Source organism: Lutra lutra, chromosome 1 (genome assembly GCF_902655055.1).
Source record: "Lutra lutra chromosome 1, mLutLut1.2, whole genome shotgun sequence".
In the NCBI taxonomy this organism is placed as follows: Eukaryota; Metazoa; Chordata; class Mammalia; order Carnivora; family Mustelidae; genus Lutra; species Lutra lutra.
Window position 1 is genome coordinate 193157726 of NC_062278.1, and position 23020 is coordinate 193180745.

Here is a 23020-nt window from a genome sequence, read left to right on the forward strand (position 1 = left end):
CATTTGACCCTAACGGGAAGGTTAAATGATCTATCATCAAAAACACAGAAACAAACTAAATCATCCCTTTCTTAAATGAGAACACGCCACCGTTTCTGTTCCGTGCAACTATTTATTGATTTGTGTTAGTCAGTCGAGATACTGCTTTAGCAGTCTCAGGCTCTGTCTCTGAGATACAAATTAGAGGTTTTAAAATAGCAGGAACTTTGCAACATTACTGTAAGTAGGGAACCGGGTCCTTTTTCTCTTGTTAAGCAAGGAAACTTGACTCTGAGAGGTAAGGTGATGTCCGGAAGTATTTTTTAGCCTCTGTCTTTGTTGGCGTCCTTTTCCTCGTCTTGGATTTAGGTAAGGATATAATGTCAGTTCTAGTTAGAAAACGGAGATCACAATGCCAGGTGTCAAATCCACATATCAATCCTTTCCTTAATTGCTGAAGTTTGACACGTCCCTGTGTTTGTCCCAGAAAACTCAAAACGTTCTTTTATTAGCAGTAGGGAATTAAATTTCCTATGTAGACAAATTAACTTCTAAATTATAAGAGAAACAAATAAAAACACCACGAGAAGGTGGGGAGGGCACTTCCTGCTTCAACTTAAAGCTTTCTCAAAGTAATTTCTTTTTCCCTTCTCTATATTTTCCACAGCTTGCTTGCTTGCTTGCTTTTCCTCTTTTTCTTGCATTGGAACTCACTATCTAGTTAGTACCTTCTCTGAAGAGTAAATTTTTAGTCAGAAACACTTAAAAAAAAGTCTTAGAATCCTAATTAAAGTGAAAGAGGTCAACCAGACTGTTGAAATGAAAAGTGTTTTCAAGCCATGTAGCTATTATATTTGGGCAATTCTTGAAACAGGGAGGGTAGAAACTCATCAGAAAGAGTTTCAAAGTCTATTTTAAATATAAAATGTGAATTGGTTTAGAGTAAGAAAGACTAATAGAATAAGGAAAGAAAAGACTCTATTTTCTGGATTAACCAAATTCATGGCCTTATGCACTAAATTTTATACTCTAAAACCTGACAGGGCCTTATTCTTGTGATTGCAAACCCTGGTTTTTCAACCCCCCCCCCCTCCACCCCCAGGCTTGTCTCAGGTTGTCTTAGAAGTGACAAAATAATCTCCAGGTAAGCTTAATTTTGATTCAAAAACATAGCCACATACCCATCTCTCTCTTTCTCTCTCTCTCTTTTTTTTTTAATGGAAAAGGGGATGAGGCAGAGAAGACCAAATTGTGAAGAAAGGTAAAGATTATTATAGTCCTCTAGGTCTTCAGCTGACAAGTGAAAACACCTTGTATGTAATGCAAAGGAAAAACTGTCCATTTGACCTCATTTTCATTCACACTGCTCCCAACGCCCAGGAAAGACCAGATGTCTGGTTTCTAGAGTATTGGGCTTTTTCCTAGTAAAATTTATTTTTTGAAGTTTGGAGAAAAATGGCAGCTCCTTCTGACCTCAATATTTTATAGTTTAATAATTTCATATACTAAAAGTGTTCCAGCATAAAATGAGCTTTGAATATTTACGCATTTGCAATAATCCAAGGAAGGCTGTTTAAAGAAAATCTTGAAATGAACTTTATTTTGAAAATCTTGTTATTATTAAAAAAAAAAAAAAAAAAACCCAAAACAAATTCATAGTTTTCATGACTAGGAGGTACAATGTAGCATATGGTAAAGGTACTGAATTGGTGGGGTGGAGTGGGGGACAGGGAGATAGTATGAGTAGATGACCTTTCTTTTTCCTTGTCTGATTTCTACTAAGAGCCATACAAAATATACATGAGCTATGGTATTTCTTCCCTCCTTACAGAAAACAATAGTTGGAAATTCCTATGTAAAGCTAATTTGCCTCAAAGAATATAAAGCCCTTTAATGGGGTATCTAGGTCCCTATGGAAAATTTTTTTTTAAACATACACCATGTGGTGCAATCTGTTACAGTCTACAAGGAGGGAAGGGGAGGGAAGCTCTGTGGGGGCCAGGAATAAAGTCACATGTGGGAGTTTTTGAGGTATTCACTAGTAATAGGGAAACAGTACAGCTAAAACCTAGAAGTAACATCGCTTCTGCCATAAGTCGTAACCCAGGGTATATTAAATGTACGCTCTTTTTAGAAACTATTTAGCAAGTTAGTCAATTTAGGGGAGGAAAAAAACCCACCTTATCTGAGATGGTTAAATCGCTATTCATTTTGTATTTTAATCTCATCTACTGGTGATTTAATTTACAGAACTCAAAGGAAGTGCGCACTCAAATATTTGAGGATGTTAACGTATCAACCACTGTTTAATTTTGGAATGTGCCTACTTGCTTGACACAATATTTTACCATCTCAACAAATGTTTAGCCTTTTTTTCACTTGACTAAAGAGAAATAAGTTTCACATCGCTTCATTCACCTTCTTATGTGCATATGCTGGGAAAGATTGGATGTTAAAAAAAAAAAATTCCTCATGTTCCTTTCTACTACATCTAAATCTGTTTACCAATTCAAAGCTGCTAAAAAGCCCTGTATTCTCCTGCTAAATCAACTGGATGGCTAGAAACCAAACTGTGATGTAACAGGAAAAAAAAATTATCAATTTATTTTCATGTCAGAAGATTCTTGAGAAGGTATAAATTGTTCTGGTCTCTATGCCAGTTTTCTTTTTTCTTCCTTTCTCTCTCTCTCTTTTTTTAAGGCTTTCAGCTTTTAAGCTGATACTTTCTATAGTTATATAACAGTTCTAATATTTTGTGACATTTTGTATTGTGACACTATAGATAAAATTGTCATCGGACTGACACTCTGTGCTGTTTATTCCTTAATTACAACTGTTAACACTGTAGAGAAGTGTGCTAATCTGCCAGCGCATATTATGAAAACAACATTATTGTTACCCACACCAACACCCACTCAACAGGATATTTCCAAGATGGTAGTTTAACGGAACTGATCGGCACAATGGACGTTTCAATATAGGTTTTGTTTGTTTGTTTGTTTGTTTTTTAAAGCTTGTCCTACTGTCTTCATGTAAAAACACACACCAGTTTGAAATTTTTATACTCTTGAATTGTAATGAGCATAGACTCCCCTTACTAGCAGGAGCTGCGTCTATAGTCAGAAAAATTAAAATCATTTTGAGCACTCCAGCAGTGGAGGACTGGGGAGCCACAAAGCTTTCTGACAGTTGTTTAGGAAATAAAGAAAACAAAGGAGAGGGAAGGGCAAGTTTAAAGATGAAAAGATGAGAGGAGTTACTTGCATTCACAGGGTTGGTAGTCCTTAAATAACTAAGTCAAAATCCAATAACCATTTCCAGCTCTAATAGGTCACCTTTTTCAGAACCAAGTCTGAGCTCCACTGAAACTGGCTACTTCTCAAATGCTTTGTAGTTTAGTTCTTTCCTCCGGAACCTTCAGAAGTTTTATTATCTATAAGGGACAAAATCCAATAAACCCATTGTCTGACATACTATATTGAAGCAGTTCAGTGCCTCTATTTTTTCCATTTGTTAAAGGAAACTGTAATGGCCAACAGCCACTAGGATCCTGTGCTGAACCTAATCCCCATAATAAAAGAGCCAAAGTGATTCTAGAAAATGTAAAACCAGAACAACAAGTATTCATTGTTTAGATGAGAATGATTATAAATGATTTTTTTTTAAAAGAAGGACACATGTAACACTTATTTAGCAACTTACTTAATAAATAGTCCAACTTTCGGTATTAGCTCAACACTTCCATGGGTTTGGCAGAAAGCAAATTCATGACCCTGAAGTAAGAGTAGGTCTCAAAGTGATAGAACCTGAGATTTGTCAGCTGATTCTCTTATCTTCATGTCATCGAGGAGGTAATGGGACAATATGAACATATTCGATTCCTAAGGCACCCGAAATGACCTGCGTATTCTTTAATACTCAGCTGTACTAAACAGGTTTTTTTTTTTTGAAAAGAGTATGTGAAGAAGTTATCACTGTGCCTCATTCTGAACGGTATTTTCTGCTTCATTTTCATTTTCAACACCGATAGGATATGGTGCTCTTCCTAAAAGAAACTGTTCCCATTTGGGAATATATTCTTCTACTGATGCCCAGTAAAGAGTCTGGAAAAAAAACAACATCCAAAAGTAAAAAAGCATATCAAGCAATTGAACTTGGCTCTTCATAATAGTCTAAATGTTTATTCACTGAAGTGTGTGTGTGCGTGTACACACACACACATACACACATATACGTAGAATGCACTTCCTCTAGAGAATATTTTATGTTAATTTTAGAAAGAAATCTGGCTACTTACTAGTGTTAATTTTCAAATTTCTCAGTAAAACCGGAGCCTGGCAGAATTACAGGTTTGGGGATTTTATTGTGATTTTACACGCCCTCTTGTGGCCAACCGTGTGATTATTACCAGTGGTATCATTTATGGCTACAATCATTAAATGTTTTTGTTTACTCTTTCGAACCCCATACCAAATGATTACCCATACTAAAAATATTACAATGAAATGATTAGACATGAACAACTTTTTTATAACTAATATAAAAAGATTTCACCTAGGGTGAGATCAGGAACTGAAACATAACTCGTGTGTTATAGTACAGGACTCAGGTACATTGACTCCTTAATCGTATGGGGAAAAACACTTAAAGTATTCATCCACTTTATCTTTTAGAAGAATACTCGATATGGTAAACTTAATTTGTTCCCAGTTTCTTCCTTCCTTCCTTTCTTTTTCTTTTTGTATACTGAGAAAAATAATACCAATATCATGTAACCATTTTTAATTCCAGTAACTTGGAAGTTGAGACACTGTATTATTGGCCCGAGTACAGCAAGTCTGTAAGCTATGAAGGCTCAGGCAAGGTCACCATAGAATATCTCCAAGCTTTCATGGTTCTTGGGTGACTGCCCTGAGGGGGCCAAAGAAAAGTATACTGCCAAAAGCTCTGTATCATGGGAGGGCATTTTGGATGGGATCATCACTATCAATCTTATTTTGGGGAATTAAGCCAAAGAATTACTTAGCATTAAGAACACATAGTGGTTCACTCTGCACATTAACAAGGTATAGGAATTCTGAAAGTTGAAATTATGAGCAGTTTTGCATATCCACCCCTCTGTGCATGTGGTCTGAGAAGTAGCCAGACACACTTAAAATGGAGGTCATCCTGTTGTGCAAGACTAGCTAAGGAAAATACCAACCAGGGCCTGTGGTCGGGAGTTTCTCCACCATTCACGGCTGGATTAACCCCTGTTGTGTGGGCCCCATATAGGCCAGAGTAAGGTATTGGAGAATTCAACAAAGGAAAAGACATGCCCAAGGCACAACTTTGTACCACAGCTCTTTCTGTCCTTGATCACTGCCTTTTCTTATTACTCTAGATGACACAGAAAATTGAAGGGCAAATTCTCAGCCTTTAATTTTGAGTCTATTCACATCCCTGCTTAGGCAGCAAGCAAAACTGTATTTGAAAAAGGTCATTAGGAATATAAAATTAAACTATTCTATATGTAGTAAATTTCCTTTCATCACAGATATATTCATATACCAAATAGGGTTTATTTTTGCCAACAGTCTTCCCAATCTGTTCTTGAACTGAGCAAAATAAAACAGACAAAAGCCACACTATACTGCATGATAATATGCATTTAAATAGCTTTGGTTGAAATTTGGTGAAAGGACTGAACTGCTAACATTAGCCAACAGGAAAAGCACTTTGGTTAGGCATGCTGTCATCATCTTAGGATTTAGTGCATGCTGTCTACTGTCTGTTACGGTTTAACAGGATAGGTGTTTCTAGATGAAAAGATATAGGATCTTTATAAAATTTTCACTTGATAAATCTTTAAAAATCAAAATACTTACCCGTTCCTTACTGTGTACAAAGCACAGCACTGTGGACATGTAAGGAGCAATCAGACACATCTTATTTTACCGAATAAATAAATCTGGGAAATACACACATCTAACCACAGTTAATTTATAATGCACTACTAACAGAATGGGGTCTCTTTCTATACTTTAGTTCTTTAAGATTCTCACCTCAAGAGAAACCACCTCTGGTGATGGAATTGGGTGAATCCGGGTCTGCAGAGACTTTTCTGCGGCTTCTATATCCTATAATAGGTGTCAGTGTTTTAGAAACAAAATGTATTTATGTAACACATACAAATGGCACCTGTAATAGCAATGTCTGTACCCCAAATGTTAACTCTTCTCTGGATAAACCATCTGAACTGAAGGAAGGGCATTGCAGTAGGAGGACTGATCATTACTTAATCAACCAGTTTCAATTAGAAAAAGCAGAGTTTCTTGTTTTAAAATAAGAAGTGTGGGGGGGGGGTGGGACTTTCAAGGTCTTCCTTTTCATTTAAAATAGTAAATGCCAGTAATTCTGGCAAATAGGACTTTCTTCCAAAACTGCTCAGGACACTAACATAGCTCTAAAACCATTAAAAACAGCCAGATGGATAAAATGGTCCAATATTCAGGTACCAAAAACAGTCAGAGAATCAGCCCCACACTGAGCTAACCTTAAAAGTAAAGAGTTCTAGTCCAGATCATGCAAATGGTGTATTAAGGTCACACATTTCATCTGTTCAGTATTCTGTTTTTTTAATTTTATACTTATGCAAATCCTCCACGTATTCGAAAGAAAGTCAATGAGGTACCTCAGTACTTTGCAACAAGAGTCTTTTCAGAAGACTCTGGGTTCTTAGGACTTGATTTCTGGGGCATTCTCATTGGTCGGCTTTATGGCTGTGTCGTACATCATTTAGCTGATGACATTTAAGCCCTGTGCTTTAATCTGTCGTGTGACGTGTGGGTGTGTGCGTTTTTTCTTGCGGTTGCAGAAGCGCAGGGGCAATTACATTTAACGCAGACCCAAGTGAAGATGTAACCTTGATATGTGGATGAAGTACAGGCCCAGAAATGTAGGACTCTGCCTCGTTGTCAATGAAACACTGAGCTCTGTTTCATGCTTCCCAAATTGGCACCTGTGTTGTCTTGTGCTTGCTTATGTTTGTCAAGTTCACAGAGGCCTTGGCTGTAGGCCGTGTCAATTTTGTCTCTCCTGTGAGCTCAGTGAGTTTATCGAAAAGAGAAAGTTCTCTGATCCATGTACAAGCATTGGAGCAATCTAAGTACAGGGCTGTTGGACAGACGGAGAGAGATGGAAAAGGACGTGGGAGTGGGGTGTGAAGAATCCAATGCTGAACAGGAGAAAAGAGCGAGCAGATGGCAGTGGCGGGAGCAAGGAATGGGTGTGAAATGTAAAAGGGAAAAACAGGAAATTCCCTAAAGGGACTCCCCAAAGTTGCACAACCATTAATGCACCTGCTGTCTCGAAGAAGGTGATTTGAAGGGGAAAACCATCAATTTAGGGATAAAAAGCCCATCTTATTAGCCACGTCTATTCCCTACCAGAAGTTTAGGGCCAAGACGCACACTAAAGTGCTTCTGATGCCAATGTTACAACAGACACCGAAGATTAACTCTTCTGTGATTGCACGGAGATTTTTACAATATCCTGGGAAAATTATTTTTTACTTTCATAAATCAAACAAACAATAGACTCACAATTCCACTGACCCCATTATAAGAACAGTTGTAAATTTATGGTTGGTGGTAGACCTAGGTGCCCCTAGCACCTGTAGACAAGATGATAAACACTTCTCTTAAAGACCAGGAAATAAGGATATTGGCTCTCTCTCCTAGAAGAGTAGATCTGCAGTGGAAGAGTAGATATGAGCAGGGATCTGTGACCTGGTAAAATAGGCCTATGGTTAGTAACTTGACTGTCATCTCTGCAGCCTGTCGACAAGGGATTATCACCCCTCCAGAGAACTTCTTTCGTAAGTGAGATTTTACTTTCTTAGATGTTTTGCTTACCTCTCTGACTCCTACTTCTCTTTCTCCTAAGTTGGCGCCTTTTTCTCTTCTTAATCCTAAGTGTGGGCTTTCTAAGATTTGTGACATCTGTCCTCCTCTTTTTACTTTTTCTCTCTCCAAGACTGTCTCTTATCTAGCTTCAACTATTAATATAGAGGGATGGATAACTTTTCTTCCCAGCCCTTATTTCTCAACCTGATGAAACCAAACTCCCCTTATTCCTACTTAGTGTACTGAATGTACAGTAGTGGGAGTTCTACTCCTGCAGACACCTATGCTGTATCTTCTACCTTCGACTGTTCTTATTCCCTGACATTTAAAAATTCAAAGGTCCATAGATGACTCCTGTAGGATGTCTCCCTTAGCCTGTCCATGCCATTCTCAGTGCTGTGGTCTTATTATCACACTTCCTTGGTCAACAAATATGTATTTGGACCATATCTCATTTTACTTTAACCACATATAGAATTGATTAGTTTTGCTGAAATCACTACTTTAAATATGTCTTTACACAGATTAAAAAAAAAATAGAGACCCACTACACAGAGGATAAAGTATGAATTCCTTAGCCTGACTGAAAAATCTCTGCCTTCTGTAGCAAGTTATAGCCCATTACTTCCAATCAAGAACCTTCTGTTTGACTATATGCTGCCAGAAGGTACGGACTGTGCCTCATTCAACCTTTCAGCATCCGAGAATCTAACAAAGTGCAGGGTATGTACTAAACACTTAAATATTCATTATGTAAATAAATGACTAAGGTGTCAACAGTCTCCTGTGCATAAAAAAAAAAAAAAAAAAAAAAAAAAAAAAAAGTACCCAAGGGAGTAGGGGGAGAAAAGCAAAAAAAAAAAGCAGATGAAGAGCAGCTAGACTCACCTGTCCAGACCTTGGTATCTTGCCTTATAGATCTGCCACTAGATCATTTAAAAACATATACAATTATAGAACAAATAAAAAAGCAGTCCCTAAAAATTGAAAACAGAAGGAAAGAAAGAATCTGTCATCTAGTTGGTGGCATAACCACATTAAGAAAAAGTACCTCAGGTGGTCTTAGAACACAGTATTTTGACTGAGCATCTGTAATGAGCTATATCCCACAAACAAAAAGGATAGTGAAAAGTGTTTGACTGAAAACCATACTCAGTAATCATATTGCTGCTGGTAGTGCTGTCTATATTATGGGTTAAAGTAAATGAGTAGTTATGCTGGTACTGGAAAATTATTTAGGAACTAAGGTTTTTGGTTTGAGGGGGAAGAAAGAGGTAAAAGATGGATTTTAAGTTAAAAGTCTTATAATCATGTAATCAAAATGGAATTATTGATATGAGCTCTTGATGAATTTTAACTTTTAAAAAAAGTTATAATAAACATCCCTAGAGCCCAGATGAAGGGCTCTAAACATGTATTCCCATCAAAAGGATCCAGGGTTCCTTGGAGCAATGGTCAGTTCCAAGTCTAAGCAGCAAATGATGGCCTGGAAGATGCCAGAGTAGAAAGAAAGAAAACTATCAAAGACTGTTAAGATCATGTCAAAGGTATTCAGGAGATAACATGGAGGCTCCCCCTTGGTAAAAATGGGATAATTTGGGCATCACTGGGAATACAAATTGAAGAGGGTCCAGACCTTTCAAATCACAGAGGTATTTAAGAGCATCAACATCTAATTGGTCACTTTTGGGGGATATTAGAAAACGAATCTATTTTTGAAAACTAAGTACAGAGAAAGAAGCAAGCACTTATATACTTTTTCCTATATGGAGTGTACTTCAGTGTAACCCAGTAACTGATGAGGGGACGTTTATCTTTGAATTTGAGTATCACTTTGCAACCCTTAGTGAACAGATCATGATCATCGGTGACTGCTGACATTTCAGAAAGAGAGATAGCCAGGCATTATGAAGTGTTCTTCCCCAAAACATTGACCCTGAATCTGATCAGGCCTCTAGATATGCTCCGTTAATCCATTACACTCAGCGGCTGCTGAGCACTTGAAATGTGACAAGCCCGAATTGAGAAGCGCTGTAAACGGAAACTACACACTGAATTTTGAAGGCTCAATGAGGGAAAAAAAACACAAAATATTTACTAACTTCCAATATCAGTTACATTTGAAATATGAAATTAATACATTTCCTTTAATCTGTGCCTTTTAACTTTATTAAAAATGGTTACTAGAGGGGTGCCTGGCTGGCTCAGTGGGGAAGAGCAGGGGATGCTTGATCTTAGGGTTATGAGTTTGAGTCCCATGTTGGGTGTAGAGATTACTTAAATAGATAAAAGCTTAAAAAGTCATTATTAGAAAATTTAAAATTATTTGCATTATCTTTCTGTTGCATAACATAACTTCTATCAGTTTATGGGAATTACAGGGAACAGAGGAACTTACTAAGTGATACCTCAGCAATGTAATTAGCAATATTCAGAGTTTGGGAAACTATAGGAGAGATGAGCCAATTCCTTCAACAAATAAAAGTAGGTTAAAAAAAAAAAAAGGCAGAGGGAACTTTTAAGAGTTTTGAGAGACCTATCAATCAATGACGTACTAGACTTTATTTGGATCCAGATTCAAACAAATGTAAAAATACTTTAATCAGGGACATCTGAATCCTGACTGAATATTTGCGGATATTTGTTAATTTCTTAGATGGATCATGGTATTGTAATTGTATGTAAAATAGCCCTTATTGGGGCGCCTGGGTGGCTCAGTGGGTTAAGCCTCTGCCTTGGGCTCAGGTCATGATCTCAGGATCCTGGGATCGAGTCCCGCATTGGGCTCTCTGCTTGGCAAGGAGCCTGCTTCCTCCTCTCTCTCTGCCTTCCTCTCTGCCTACTTGTGATCTCTGTCTGTCAAAGAAATAAATAAAATCTTTAAAAAAATAAAATAAAAAAATAGGCCTTATCTCTGAGTGATAATTACTGATGAAAAAGACGTGATATTTACAAATGAAACAATGTGATGTCTGAAGATTAGCTTCAAAATAATTTGAGGGGTTGGATGTGAAGGTGACGAGTGTAGATGAAACAAAATTGGCTGTGTTTTGAAAATTATTGAATCTGGGAGATAAGCACATGGAAGTACATTCTTCTATTCCCTCTTATACATAGGTTTGAAATATTATGTAACAATTAAAAAACAAGTTTCCGGTATGGATGGTGGTATAAATATTACGCCATGACAGGATTCAGCAGCCAGCCTCTGTAAAGGAGTTGACTGTGATTAGGAAAGATCAACTATGAGCACAAAGTCATTTACTGAGATTTCTTTCTTTCCTCTTGTCTAGACCTGTCCTTTCCTCCTAACCCAGCAATATCTATCTTCCTATGAGTATATACAGTGAAGCCAGCCATCGCTGGACTGGGTTTAATCTTTTAATTTGCTGAAGGGGCAATTTCTAGGATTGAAAAAAGAAGATCCTAAAGCACGAGATACAGGGTCATTGGTACAAGGAACCTTTAAGCATTTGTCAAACTTGCTCTTCATTGAATTGGAGAAAGGGAGAAGTGTGAGGAGGAAAGAGGAGAGACTATGTCCTCTAAGTCACTGGCCGTGGAGGTGGGGAAAGCTGTAACTGCCAGCTGCCCCAAGAAGGCCTCTAGGACCTGCCTGAAGGGAAGCACTCGTCGTATGTCTAATCTGCTGCTCCCATTCTTTCTCACCCTGGAATGTTGGTCCAACTTCCATGAGGTGATGCTTGCTACCTCAAAATTGCCCTTTTGGGTTAAACTAAATTTTGTTGGTGGGGGGTGGGGTGGGGTGGGGAAAGAGGTGGAAGAGCTGACTGTTTACATCATGGAAGTATTTATAGAAACAAAATTCTCTCTCTCTTCCAAATCTGTACCAATCATGTTTGTTTTTAAAAGGCAGACACATCTTATTTTACTCATAAGAGGGAAACTAGCAGAAACTAACAATCCATTATCATCTGTGATATTTCATTGACTAAACCCTCAATTTGAATTTCTTCACTACTTAAATTCATGTCCATTGTTTTACTATTATGCTTGGACCTTTGGGATTAGTCTTTTTGTTATTGTTCCCATTTTTAAATCATTCTTTTATTTTTTCCAAATACACTTAGAGAAATTTTGTTGGGTTTGATGCAGATTTTGGTGGGCTTATTTTTAAATCTAAAAATAACACTGTGACTCCTGATTTAAAAAAAAAAAAATCGTTTCCCCATCAGGATTAAGGCCTATGTCTCCATTTAAATTTTAAATCTCCCATTGAAATGTAAGAATTATTTTTATACCAATCATGCATATCCCTTGTTAAAAGCATTCCCAAGTGTTTTTATAATTTCATTGTAATGTAAATGTCATTTCATATTTTCCATTTGTATATATAGGATTGTTACAGATTTTTGAATGTTTACGTTGTATCTGTTAATTTTACTCAACCCACAATATACTAGTTTTTAAACAGCTTTGGCTTTTCTAAGTATATAGCATTATCAATTAAAAATACTAGGATTATATCTTACTTTCCAAAAATTAAAGCTCACTCTATGTTAATGTTTCTTATATTGGTCAGAGCATCTAAATAAGGTCAAATAATGGATGGTAATAGAGCTTATCCTTATTTTGTTAGTATTTTTAGAGGAATGTTTTCAAGTTTCAGTGGAACCATTTTTCAAAATTTATTCTGTACTGAAGTACATATCCTTTTTTTTTTTTAAAGATTTTATTTACTTATTTGTCAGAGAGATCACAAGTAGGCAGAGAGGCAGGCAGAGAGAGAGGGAGAAGCAGGCTCCCGACTGAGCAGAGAGCCTGATGCAGGGCTCGATTCCAGGACCCTGAGATCATGACCTGAGCTGAAGGCAGAGGCTTAACCCACTGAGCCACCCAGGCACCCCTGAAGTATATATCCTGATGTAACTGAACCTGTTCTTGACAGGGAGTGGGTATTCGGAGTAGTTACTTCATGTTCTTTCTCTCCAAATTAGATCAGCGCAGGTCAGTGGTTTTCACTATTCCTTAGAGCCACAGTAGAGCAGGCAAGGAGGGGCTGAATGGATGGGCCTTTGGCCAAAGCAGGTCCACTTTTACCCTTTCTAAATCTTTGAAAAAAATAGTTTTTATGCTAAAAAAAAAATTTAAAGCCTTAAGTGAAAATAAAATCTATGTGCTTTTTAAAGTTTCTCCCACCTGAAAATTCTGTGATTAAGTCCTATTTAGGTCATTTTCATGATAACCTCTATGGTAGAGCCCTTAAAATTATTTCCAAAGTTTAAAACAAAATAATAAGAGGGAAAGCAGGATTAAAAAAAATACATATACAAGTATTCAAAATATGTTTTAAAAAAAGTCAGGGAAGAGACTGCATGTCTAACAGCAAGCACCGTATCTGGAATATAAGAGCTCAGTAAATGCCTATTAAAACACTAAAGGGAAATGTACAAAAACATTAATTTCAAGCTGGGTGGGATGATTTGGAAAGTATGCCATTTCATCTTCTTGGCTCTTTCCAGTTTTTTACAGCAAGAATATATTACTTTAGGGGCGTCTGGGTGGCTCAGTGGGTTAAAGCCTCTGCCTTTGGCTCAGGTCACGATCCCAGGGTCCTAGGATCAAGCCCCGCATTGGGCTCTCTGCTTGGCGGGAAGCCTGCCTCTCTGCCTACTTGTGATCTCTGTCTGTCAAATAAATTAAAAAAAAAAAATTTAAAAAAAATTAAAAAGAAGAATATATTACTTTTATAATCTGGGGCTAAAACACCATCTAAACTTCCTTCTAATGACAATGAAACTAGGTTCATTATCTTCCTTCCAGATATGGCAATGATTTCTTAGCTATTCTCCTTAAATCTAATCTCTCCATTCTGCAAATTACATTGCATCTAAATAGGAAATGAATCTTTCTTAAATACCCATATGCTTCTTATATAAGTCCCTATTTTTCATTTGTTCAAACACTTTTAGTACTGTATTATCCCTACATATCAGGTCTCAGCTTCTTCAGTCAGTCTCACAAAACATATCTAACCTTGTTTCCCGTGACTTCACAAGCTAGTTAGCTCAGGGTCCCATGGACACTAAAACGGCCACTCATTCTTCTGGTCGTGGTTCTTCTGTAAGAATGCAATGGAATATCTTGCATCTTCCTATTCAAACACAGCTCCAGCTTAGTTTCCCCTCTCAGACTTGTTAGAACATTCTAGTTTTCGATGATTTTTTTTAATACATACTCCTAAAGTGCTAAGGATTCCCTATAACTTAATGTTTAATTAACTAAGGTCTCTTAAGTTGTGTGTGATAACCTTATGTCATCAGTTAAGCCTGTTAGCTAGTTGATGTAAAGAACTCTGAATTATTTTGTTAACTCCACTGTCTGCTCAGAACTAGCTCAGTAGTAAGGCCCTTCTGGGCATTCACCAAATACTTGCTCACTAAAAGGAAGCTACTTGAAAAAATCCAAATAGTACCTGTACTTGTTGCAGGTAAATAGCGATCAAGCCATCAAGCCTTCTAATTTAGTTTTTCTGACTTTTCACAGCAAATTCCAGATTATCCTATATATTTCCATTTAAAAATAAATATTGCAAACACCATTGGGCAAGTAAGACATATGGCAACATAGAATGCTTTGGTAGCACTATGGCTGTGACTTAAATTACTGTGGATCAAACTGCCAGAAGCTGAGAAGATAACTGAATTTTCCTCTTCCTTTATCCTCTAGTGACTACATAAGATAACTATATCATGCCTATCGATGAAAATATTTAACAATAAAAAACTGAAAACACTGCTTTATAACTTAAATAATATAGCCTTACTCCCAAATGTTTTAGTCATAGGATCTCTTGGAAGCTTGAATGGAAGCAAACTTTAGGGTTTTAATTATGGATGAAGCCATACAATTCTGGAAGCAAAGTATAGCAAGCAGCCAAAAATGTTACACATATGATTTTACTCCAAATGGGCACATTGGCCAAATGGTGGGGCCCTGCGCAATCACATACTTTGACCACCTCCTCCATCACTATCAAGAGAGATCTGGGAAATCTGTTATTTTAGATATGAATTCTACGTGCTGACTGTGGCCCTAGTAGGGCAAAATCAAATTTTTCTTATTTTGATGATGTTGAATAGTTTTGAGTTGGATCTAAAAACCTTATAGGTAGTTCATGGGGTTTTAGGATCTCCCTATAAGTAAAAGAAGATGGAAGATGGAAAGCTACATCTTGTATTTATTACTTCTTGCACAAAGGTGACCTCTAAATTTCTTCTATGGTCATTGGTTCCTCTGGTTGATTAAAAACACTTAGGTTAAACAAACTTCCTTTTTTTTTCCATTTAAAAAGAAATCCATTTGCAACGTATCCAACTAACATGGGCTTAAAAACTAGATAGTACTTCATTAATTATATTTATTACTCAAAACAAAGTATATACATCAAAATTATGAAATTCACTTAAAATCTTTTTTTTTGCAAAGGTGGGGAAAAAGTCTCTATACTCAAGTCATGGAAACTTACCATTAAAAGACTGAGGTTCCTTTTAAAAGCAGTCTCAGCTGCTTGCATCTGAGATGCCTTTCCCTTGTTTTCATCTATAAATTTATTCTCCATTTGTTGAAGTAACATTAATCTTTGTGATACTCTAGAAAAAAATAAAGATTATATAAAGTTTTTTTTTTTTTTTTAAAGATTTTATTTATTTATTTGACAGAGAGAGATCACAAGTAGACGGAGAGGCAGGCAGAGAGAGAGAGGGAAGCAGGCTTCTTGCTGAGCAGAGAGCCCGATGTGGGACTCGATCCCAGGACCCTGAGATCATGACCTGAGCTGAAGGCAGCGGCTTAACCCACTGAGCCACCCAGGCGCCCTAAAGTTTTTTTTTTAAAGGGTACATTTTTTGCTTGACAAACATAAAAAATTTATTTAATTATACCTCACTTCAAGTTCAACCTATTTTGAAAACCAATTGCTATGTCAATTAATAAGGCACTGGAACTTAAGATAGTCCAGTCAGTCTTAAATCTGGGTAAAATCATTCTTATTTTCATCAACATATCTGTTGTAACTACATGCTTCTGTTTTTTTAGCCTCTATGGTCTTTGCAATTATTTTAGAGTGTTAAAAACATGTTTTAATTTTTGGTGAAAATGCAAACTGTAATACATATCCCTTTGTACACATACTTATATATACCTCCCCACACACATACATTGATATAACTTGCTATACGAAACCTTCTGCTTAACACTTCAATACCCCTGAATCTCATGTTACACATTTAGAATTGCGCTAAACTTCCATATGTTTGAAGAAGCAATAAAAATATTTTTTTCCTCTTTTTCCAAGAGAAAGATGATGGTTCCATATATGAATGAGAGGCTGTGTGTATGTATGCATACTCACAACAAGGTGAAACAGTAATTGAAGGAAGATGTAGAAAGTTGTAAGTAAATTTTCAAGCTACTTTGTTACATATATTTTAAAAATTTCTCATTGGTCAAATGCTCATTTTACAAGTTTTTTGGTCCTCTTAAATGATTGATTAAAAAAATGTCAGATGATAAAAAATACATGTGGTATATATATATATATATATGTATATATATATATATATATGTATATATATATATATATATATAACAGTCTAACTACTCTCCAGATAGTTGTGGAGGTTATTAAGAAATGCTGTGTTTCAGAGGGCTGTTCTTGAGGGTAGCATTGAAATTGAGTTATTTCAACATTTTGATAAGGGAAAGATCTTAGAAAGCCAAGGAAGAGGGCCTGATAATTAATTAAAGGAAAACATGAGAGCCCACAGAAAGAGGCAGAGAAGGTTATTATCAAGTATAAGTGCAGGACTGCTTATATAATTTTCAAGGCCTAATGCAAACTGAATATGTGGGGCTCCTTTAAAAAAACTATTAGGAATTTCAAGACAGCAACAGTAGAGCATTAAACCAAGTACAGGAACTGTGAGTACACAGGTCACATACTCATGAAGCCTGCCCTGGGTAAGAGGTGTACAGAAGTCCATTATATATATCAGTGAGGAAACTAGAAAGGTGAGAAGTGTGAATTTAACCAGATAATAGTAAGAATTGTAAGAAGAGAACGTGATTATACCTTGTAATCTTTGTTATTCTTAAGAGACAGTGACATTCCTTAACACCAAAATCTCTCAAGTGTCAGAAAATTTACATGACACCTTCAGACTTCCTAAGTCTTCTGCACACAATATTTCCACTAACAAAGCCAGTATAATTTATTAATTTAGATAAGCCTTTTAAAAAACTTACATTTCTTCATGTCTCTTAGAAAGGCGAATTTCTTGAGCAAACAAGGAGGTCATGTTTAATCAAAGCTGCCTTATAAGCTTTCTGCTAAATAATAAAAATATTTAAAGTTACTTTAATGTCCTCAGCTTCATAGCAGTTGATTGTTTTATTACCTCAACCCATTGGTTCTCTCAGAAGAGAAAAATAAAAATTCAGATATAATGATGTACAAAATGAAAGAATGCATTTAAAACCATTTTTATTTACGATGCACAGTTTTTTATATGCCAGATGCATCCAAAATCACCATGAATCAGGTAAACTCAACAGATTTTACATTTCCTCCTCTTACTTCCTCACACTTTAACCTTAATCTGAATTGAAAACAAACAAGCAGCTGGTACTAAGACTAGTAAACATTTTATTGAATCAACAGAAAGAAAAAAAAAAATCCACTCTGTAAAATTCAACACAGGAATACCATCCCTTATGCATGTGCACACACACATAGAAAGGCAAACAAGTTATAAGAACCAACTGGAAACTCATGGTCTTTCCTTTATTGGAAGACTGCCCGGTTCTACCATCTCTTTTCCAAATAAGAAAGTATTTTTCATGTATAACTGCGGGGAAAAGCTCAACTGGTCTCTTCACCTTACCCTGGGCGCTCAGGACTCCCATTTGGGGAGTTTAGGAAAGCCCATTTTATTTTATTTTATTTTATTTTAAGATTTTATTTATTTATTTGACAGAGAGAGATCACAAGCAGGCAGAGAGGCAGGCAGAGAGAGAGGAGGAAGCAGGCTCCCTGCCGAGCAGAGAGCCCGATGCGGGGCTCGATCCCAGGACCCTGAGATCATGTCCTGAGCCGAAGGCAGCGGCTTAACCCACTGAGCCACCCAGGCGCCCCAGGAAAGCCCATTTTAATGGCACATGAGCAAGCTCACCTTGACTGAAGGGCCTGGACCAATACAGATAAAAGATCAAGTGAAGTGCTTTGAAGGCTCAGAGCCCAAAGGCAAATCATCTGGTTGCGTGCAAAAGCTGAAGGTGATTGTCCTAAGGGAGAAAAAACAAGAATGAAATTTTTTTCTTGGAGCGAAGCACTGGGTTTGCTAAATTTTATGATTTACACACTCTCGCTAATCTCTGAGTTTCCAGCGTTGATAGACTGAGCTGCTCCTTCAGTGCACATACATGGAAGCATATAGCACTGATACCAGCCAAGAGCAGGGAAACACTGCCTGCCCTCAACGGGTTTCCTTCTAAAGAAACCAATGTCTCGCGTTCAGCACCGCGGACAGCACTCGCCCGCCAGCGTGCCACAAGGATCTAGTTACAGACACGTATCCTCTAAGATCACTACGGACCAATCGTCGCCGCCTTCCTCCCCCTTTAGAATGTAGCGTCAAGGAAATCTCGGAAAGTTACTCCACGGTAACTTCTTTTCCGTAACGCCCGCCATCAGCACTCCAGACAAACCCTAAGATAAATTCTGCCTTTCGAACCGAAGATCCGCGGGCTCTATGAGTTCTTAACCCTGCAACCACTCCAACTTCCTGCTTATACTCAGAGGACTCGCGACCTTTCCTCCTCATCCCGGCTCTTCCCCCTTTAACGACATGCTCCCCACCGGCCCTGCGAGCACCTGTGCTGTTCTCGGACAGTCAAGGCACCCACTGGCCGCCCGTAACGCTGTGGGACTTCACTCACCTAGTCCCACTCGGACCTTTTCCATAAAGGCGTCCGCTACCGTGCGGACGCTGGGTCTCAGCACAGGCCTGGGCGTGGTCACGCCACTGTCTTTGCGCACGCGCGACGAGGTGACGTGATCACGTTGCTATAAAAGGCGGGCCTCTGGCGCGAAAGGTGACGGTGCTGCGCTCAGGGGAGAGATTACCGAAGCGGTCCTTCCTGAGCCTTACGAAAACGTTTGATGGTAGCTCAGTTTCTAGGCCTCTTAAGATGAAATCTGAATATGTTTTAGAGAGGGAAGCTAGAATGTCACAGAATATGGAAATGGGGAAAAATCCTTCAAAATACTCCAGCGTGTTTGAATGGTCTGCAGAGTCAGTAAAAAAAGGTCTTTGCTTCAGAGAGCTTCCCCCGGTCGTCAGGTGTAAAGCAGAGGAGTGGAGCCCCTGTCTGCACGAGGGACAGTAATACTGATCGTGGATGTTTTGAGGGGTTTGCGTGCGGGTTGCCGTGTTTAGGTGAATTTTCTTAGCTCTTACCTACAATGCCTGGTGTAGGTACCATCGTCCTCATTTGTCCTCATCGTCAAATGAGGTTGGCTGTTTATTTAGGTTGGAGCTTGCAGTCAGTAGAGCCTTGAGGAAATTTCCCACAGCCCTCACGTTACACACTTGGGAATAATCTCTTAATGCTGTCAAGTGCGTTCTTAAGCCTTTTTTCCCTTTGAAATAACTTGGTGAGACATGGAGCACTATCCCAAATTTTAGAGGTAGAAACTGAGATTCAGGAGAGGTCAAGTTGCTTTCTTTCCTTTTTTTTTTTTTTTTTTTTAAAGATTTTATTCATTTATTTGACAGACAGAGATCACAAGTAGGCAGAGAGGCAGGCAGAGAGAGAGGAAGGGAAGCAGGCTCCCTGCTGAGCAGAGAGCCCGATGCGGGACTCAATCCGAGGACCCCGAGATCATGACCTGAGCCGAACGCAGCAGCTTAACCTACTGAGCCACCCAGGCGCCCTCAAGTTGCTTTCTTAACCTGAGTTGGTAAAGGGCAAAGTGCTAGGATTCCAATCCAGGTGTCTTTTTTATTTCTTAACTTCCAGAATATCTACATGAAACTCCTCTCCTGCTTACGGACTACAGGCACTTCATGGTTCCATTGCTTGGAAAAGCCCAGAAACCCACATAGACTTAGTGCCTCATCTTTCAAGGCTACTTCCTTGAAGAAGCAGCGTTCCCTGGACCTTCAGTATAAGATAGCAACTCCATTTTTTATCTCTGTCCTCCTTCTTGTTTTTTCTCCAGAACACAGTGTTCCCCACATTTTACAATACTTGTTTATGTGTTTATCAGTGCACTCCTACTAGAATTTGGACATCCTAAGAACAAGTATTTTTGATTACCTGCTGCTGTATCCTCAGGAACTAAAATGGTCTTGAAATAACCCCAGATGGAAATACCATAATTTGAGAGGTTCTGTCTTCAGCTGATAGAACGTTTGATTTAGCTGTTTCACAGCCTTACTTAGTAAAGATGAAAAACAAACCTTTGAATAGCCTTGTGTTCTAGAAACGAAATGGAACTTTTGCATGGTTACAAAGCATTCTTACCTCTTATGTAAATTTACAAAAAAGGATTTTTGTTAAATTGGTAATGGGTTGCCTGAAATAGAGAACAAAGAAGCTGCACATTAGTATGTGTATGTGTATATTACTTAAAACAAACTTTGTTTCCCTCCCTGCTTTATTTGAATAGTGACACTTTTGGGACAAACCAACCCTTTAAGCTTTGAATCTGTCTTCTTTTCGTCATTGTCTGCCCTAGGAGTGAATGAAGGAATACCTTGGAATTTTCTTGCAATTTTTAGGAGAATGGTAATCAGGAATACCTCACAGACACTTAGAGGTTGTCTAGACAGACTGTGATAATATATCTTATAGCATCCCCAAAAGTACTTTCTACTTAAAAATCTGCCGTCATAGCTCCCGTCTTCATGACAGCCCCCATCTGATCCTTGAGACACTTGACTGGAGAAGAAGCGTCTCTGGCAATTGCACAGTCTGTCAATATACGGCTTCTCTATTTATTAGGTAAGTTTGGGTACTTCCTGGAGTGAGATATTCGTGGTCTACCATGCAGATTATTAGAACCTACTGAGTAATGCCTGGCTCATAATGGGGGATTCTGTAAGTGTGCAGTGAAGTTAATATTTCCTAACGCTGGCATAGTTCTGTCCACCAGCATGCTAAAATTGTCCCCTAAGCCTCATTATTTACAAAGCCTTGTGCTCTTTTGTCATAAATTCTTTAAAGATATATTTATTAAATATTTCTAAGGTGTAGCCCCTACCCTCAGGAGCCTAGAAGGCTCTTAAGGTATATACAAAAAGCTAGAGGAGGGCCTGGGTGGCTCAGTGGGTTAAGCCTCTGCTTTTGGCTCAGGTCACAATCTCAGGGTCCTGGGATCGAGCCCCACATGGGGCTCTCTGCTCAGTGGGGAGCCTGCTTCCCCCCCTCTCTCTGCCTGCCTCTCTGCCTACTTGTGATCTCTCTCTGTGTCGAATAAATAAATAAAATTTAAAAAAAGAATAAAAAAAAGCTAGAGGATTTTGGCTGACAACATAAAAATGACTAATATTCATGAAGTGCTCATTCCGTGTTAGGCGCTATATTTGATTTACCTCAGCTAATCCTAACAACCCTGTGAGTAAGACAACATTGCTTGCTAGTTTATGTACTGTCCCCATTTTTATAGCTGAGAAAACAGGCTTAGAGACATGATTTAGGATCACACTGTAAGTAAATGAGCCTTGGCTTGTTTGATGTTAGTATTTTATGTAATTATATAGACCATATTAAGAACTTGTGACTAAAAAGTGTCCTGCAGATTATGAGGGTGCTAGAGAAGAAAGGAGAGGGCACCAAGAGCTGAAATAGTCTAGGTGACATTTGGAAGGCTGAGGTGAATTTGGAAAACTGGGTGGAATTTGGAGGTCAACTTTTCTAATTGGGTGTATCAGGTGGCAAGACAGACTGTGAAGTCTTCTAGGAGGTGTGTGTCTGTGCAGAAGTGTGTGCATAAAGGTATGTCTGGGGTGAGGGCCAGTGGAGAGGAAGCATTGAGAAGAATGTTTTCTCCTTATTTCCCCCAGTTTTGAAGATTTCATTTCTAGTGTCAGAGACTCAGAAAACAAAAGTTTGGCAGTAATAATGTGAAGGAGGTATTGGAGAAGGTGAGACTGGTAGGTAAAGAATAGAAAGGCTTGAGGGTGAAAAAGGAAGGACAGGCTTTAAAGAGTAAGAAACAAAAGAATCCCAGGATCTTTGACAATATCAAAGACTTCAGACTACTAACAGTAAACTCTGTTATGGGTTATACAGAAGCCTTCTTTTTAGACTTCATTTAGGTATGCTCTGGGTAGACAAATAATAAGAAAATGAAGAACTCATGGCTGAAATAGAGTTGGTTATTTTTTTCCTCCTTGTTTCAGGATATCCCAGATGAAATGTGGCAAAATGGGTGCAATTGCGTGTATTTCTACTTTTGTTCACTTTGAAATAGTCTTTAGACTTTTATCTTTTTCTATAGATTGTCCATATCACTATGGAAAAATATTCTCTACTCATAATATCTCTAAAATGCTTTAAATTGGCCCTGGATGGGTTTTGACCAAAGAGAATTTACAACCAGATACTTCTTTAGGATCTTTTGCCAATGAATCAGCTATCAGTCTAGGTCCAATCAGATAAAACTCAGCAATAGAGAAATCATTATCACAGCTGGTGCCTGCATTATAGACATTCTTAGCTGAGAAAACAAGACTGCTGATAAAACTATGCTTATTCCTTGAGATTTCCAGTAAGAATTTGCATAAGCTTTTTCTTTCTTGGGAGAGCAAATTAAAAACCTCACTAGTTCTAAAATTCACTTGAGAACGCATTAGAACTTTAAAAATTGAAAGCAAAAATGATAATTCTTAGCAAATCATTTGTACGTTGTATACATAGTAAATATATATATTTCCTCCTTTCTAAATTTCAGTAATTTAAACCTCACACAATCCTTTTGTCTTAAACTGATACCCTTCTAGTTGTGTATAATGGAAAAGGCTTTCTTTCTTTCTTTCTTTCTTTCATTCATTCTTCTTTTTTTTTTTTAATCCTGGTTCCTGGATTTCCCACCAGCTCTCAATTTACAAATTAGTCTCTCTCTAACT

General features: G+C 37.9%; 1 protein-coding gene and 1 long non-coding RNA gene across 8 annotated transcripts in view; one reads left to right on the plus strand and one right to left on the minus strand.

Moving 5' to 3' along the window:
- LOC125078261 (uncharacterized) overlaps positions 1-23020 on the plus strand; it is a 127284-nt gene that overhangs the window by 26316 nt on the left and 77948 nt on the right. The window lies entirely within an intron of this gene.
- On the minus strand, positions 1606-18907 carry C1H3orf14 (chromosome 1 C3orf14 homolog). 2 transcript variants are annotated; one of them, XM_047690579.1, is made up of 6 exons: positions 18825-18907; positions 18059-18170; positions 17133-17213; positions 15355-15478; positions 6024-6098; positions 1606-4082 (listed from the first exon to the last, which is right to left on the minus strand). In XM_047690579.1, the coding sequence occupies exons 3-6, from the start codon at positions 17183-17185 to the stop codon at positions 3951-3953; spliced, it is 384 nt and encodes a 127-aa protein (XP_047546535.1). In that variant the 5' UTR covers positions 17186-17213; positions 18059-18170; positions 18825-18907; the 3' UTR covers positions 1606-3950. The 2 variants fall into 2 exon arrangements, with proteins under 2 accessions (XP_047546535.1, XP_047546527.1); XM_047690571.1 differs by having other exon boundaries at positions 17133-17216.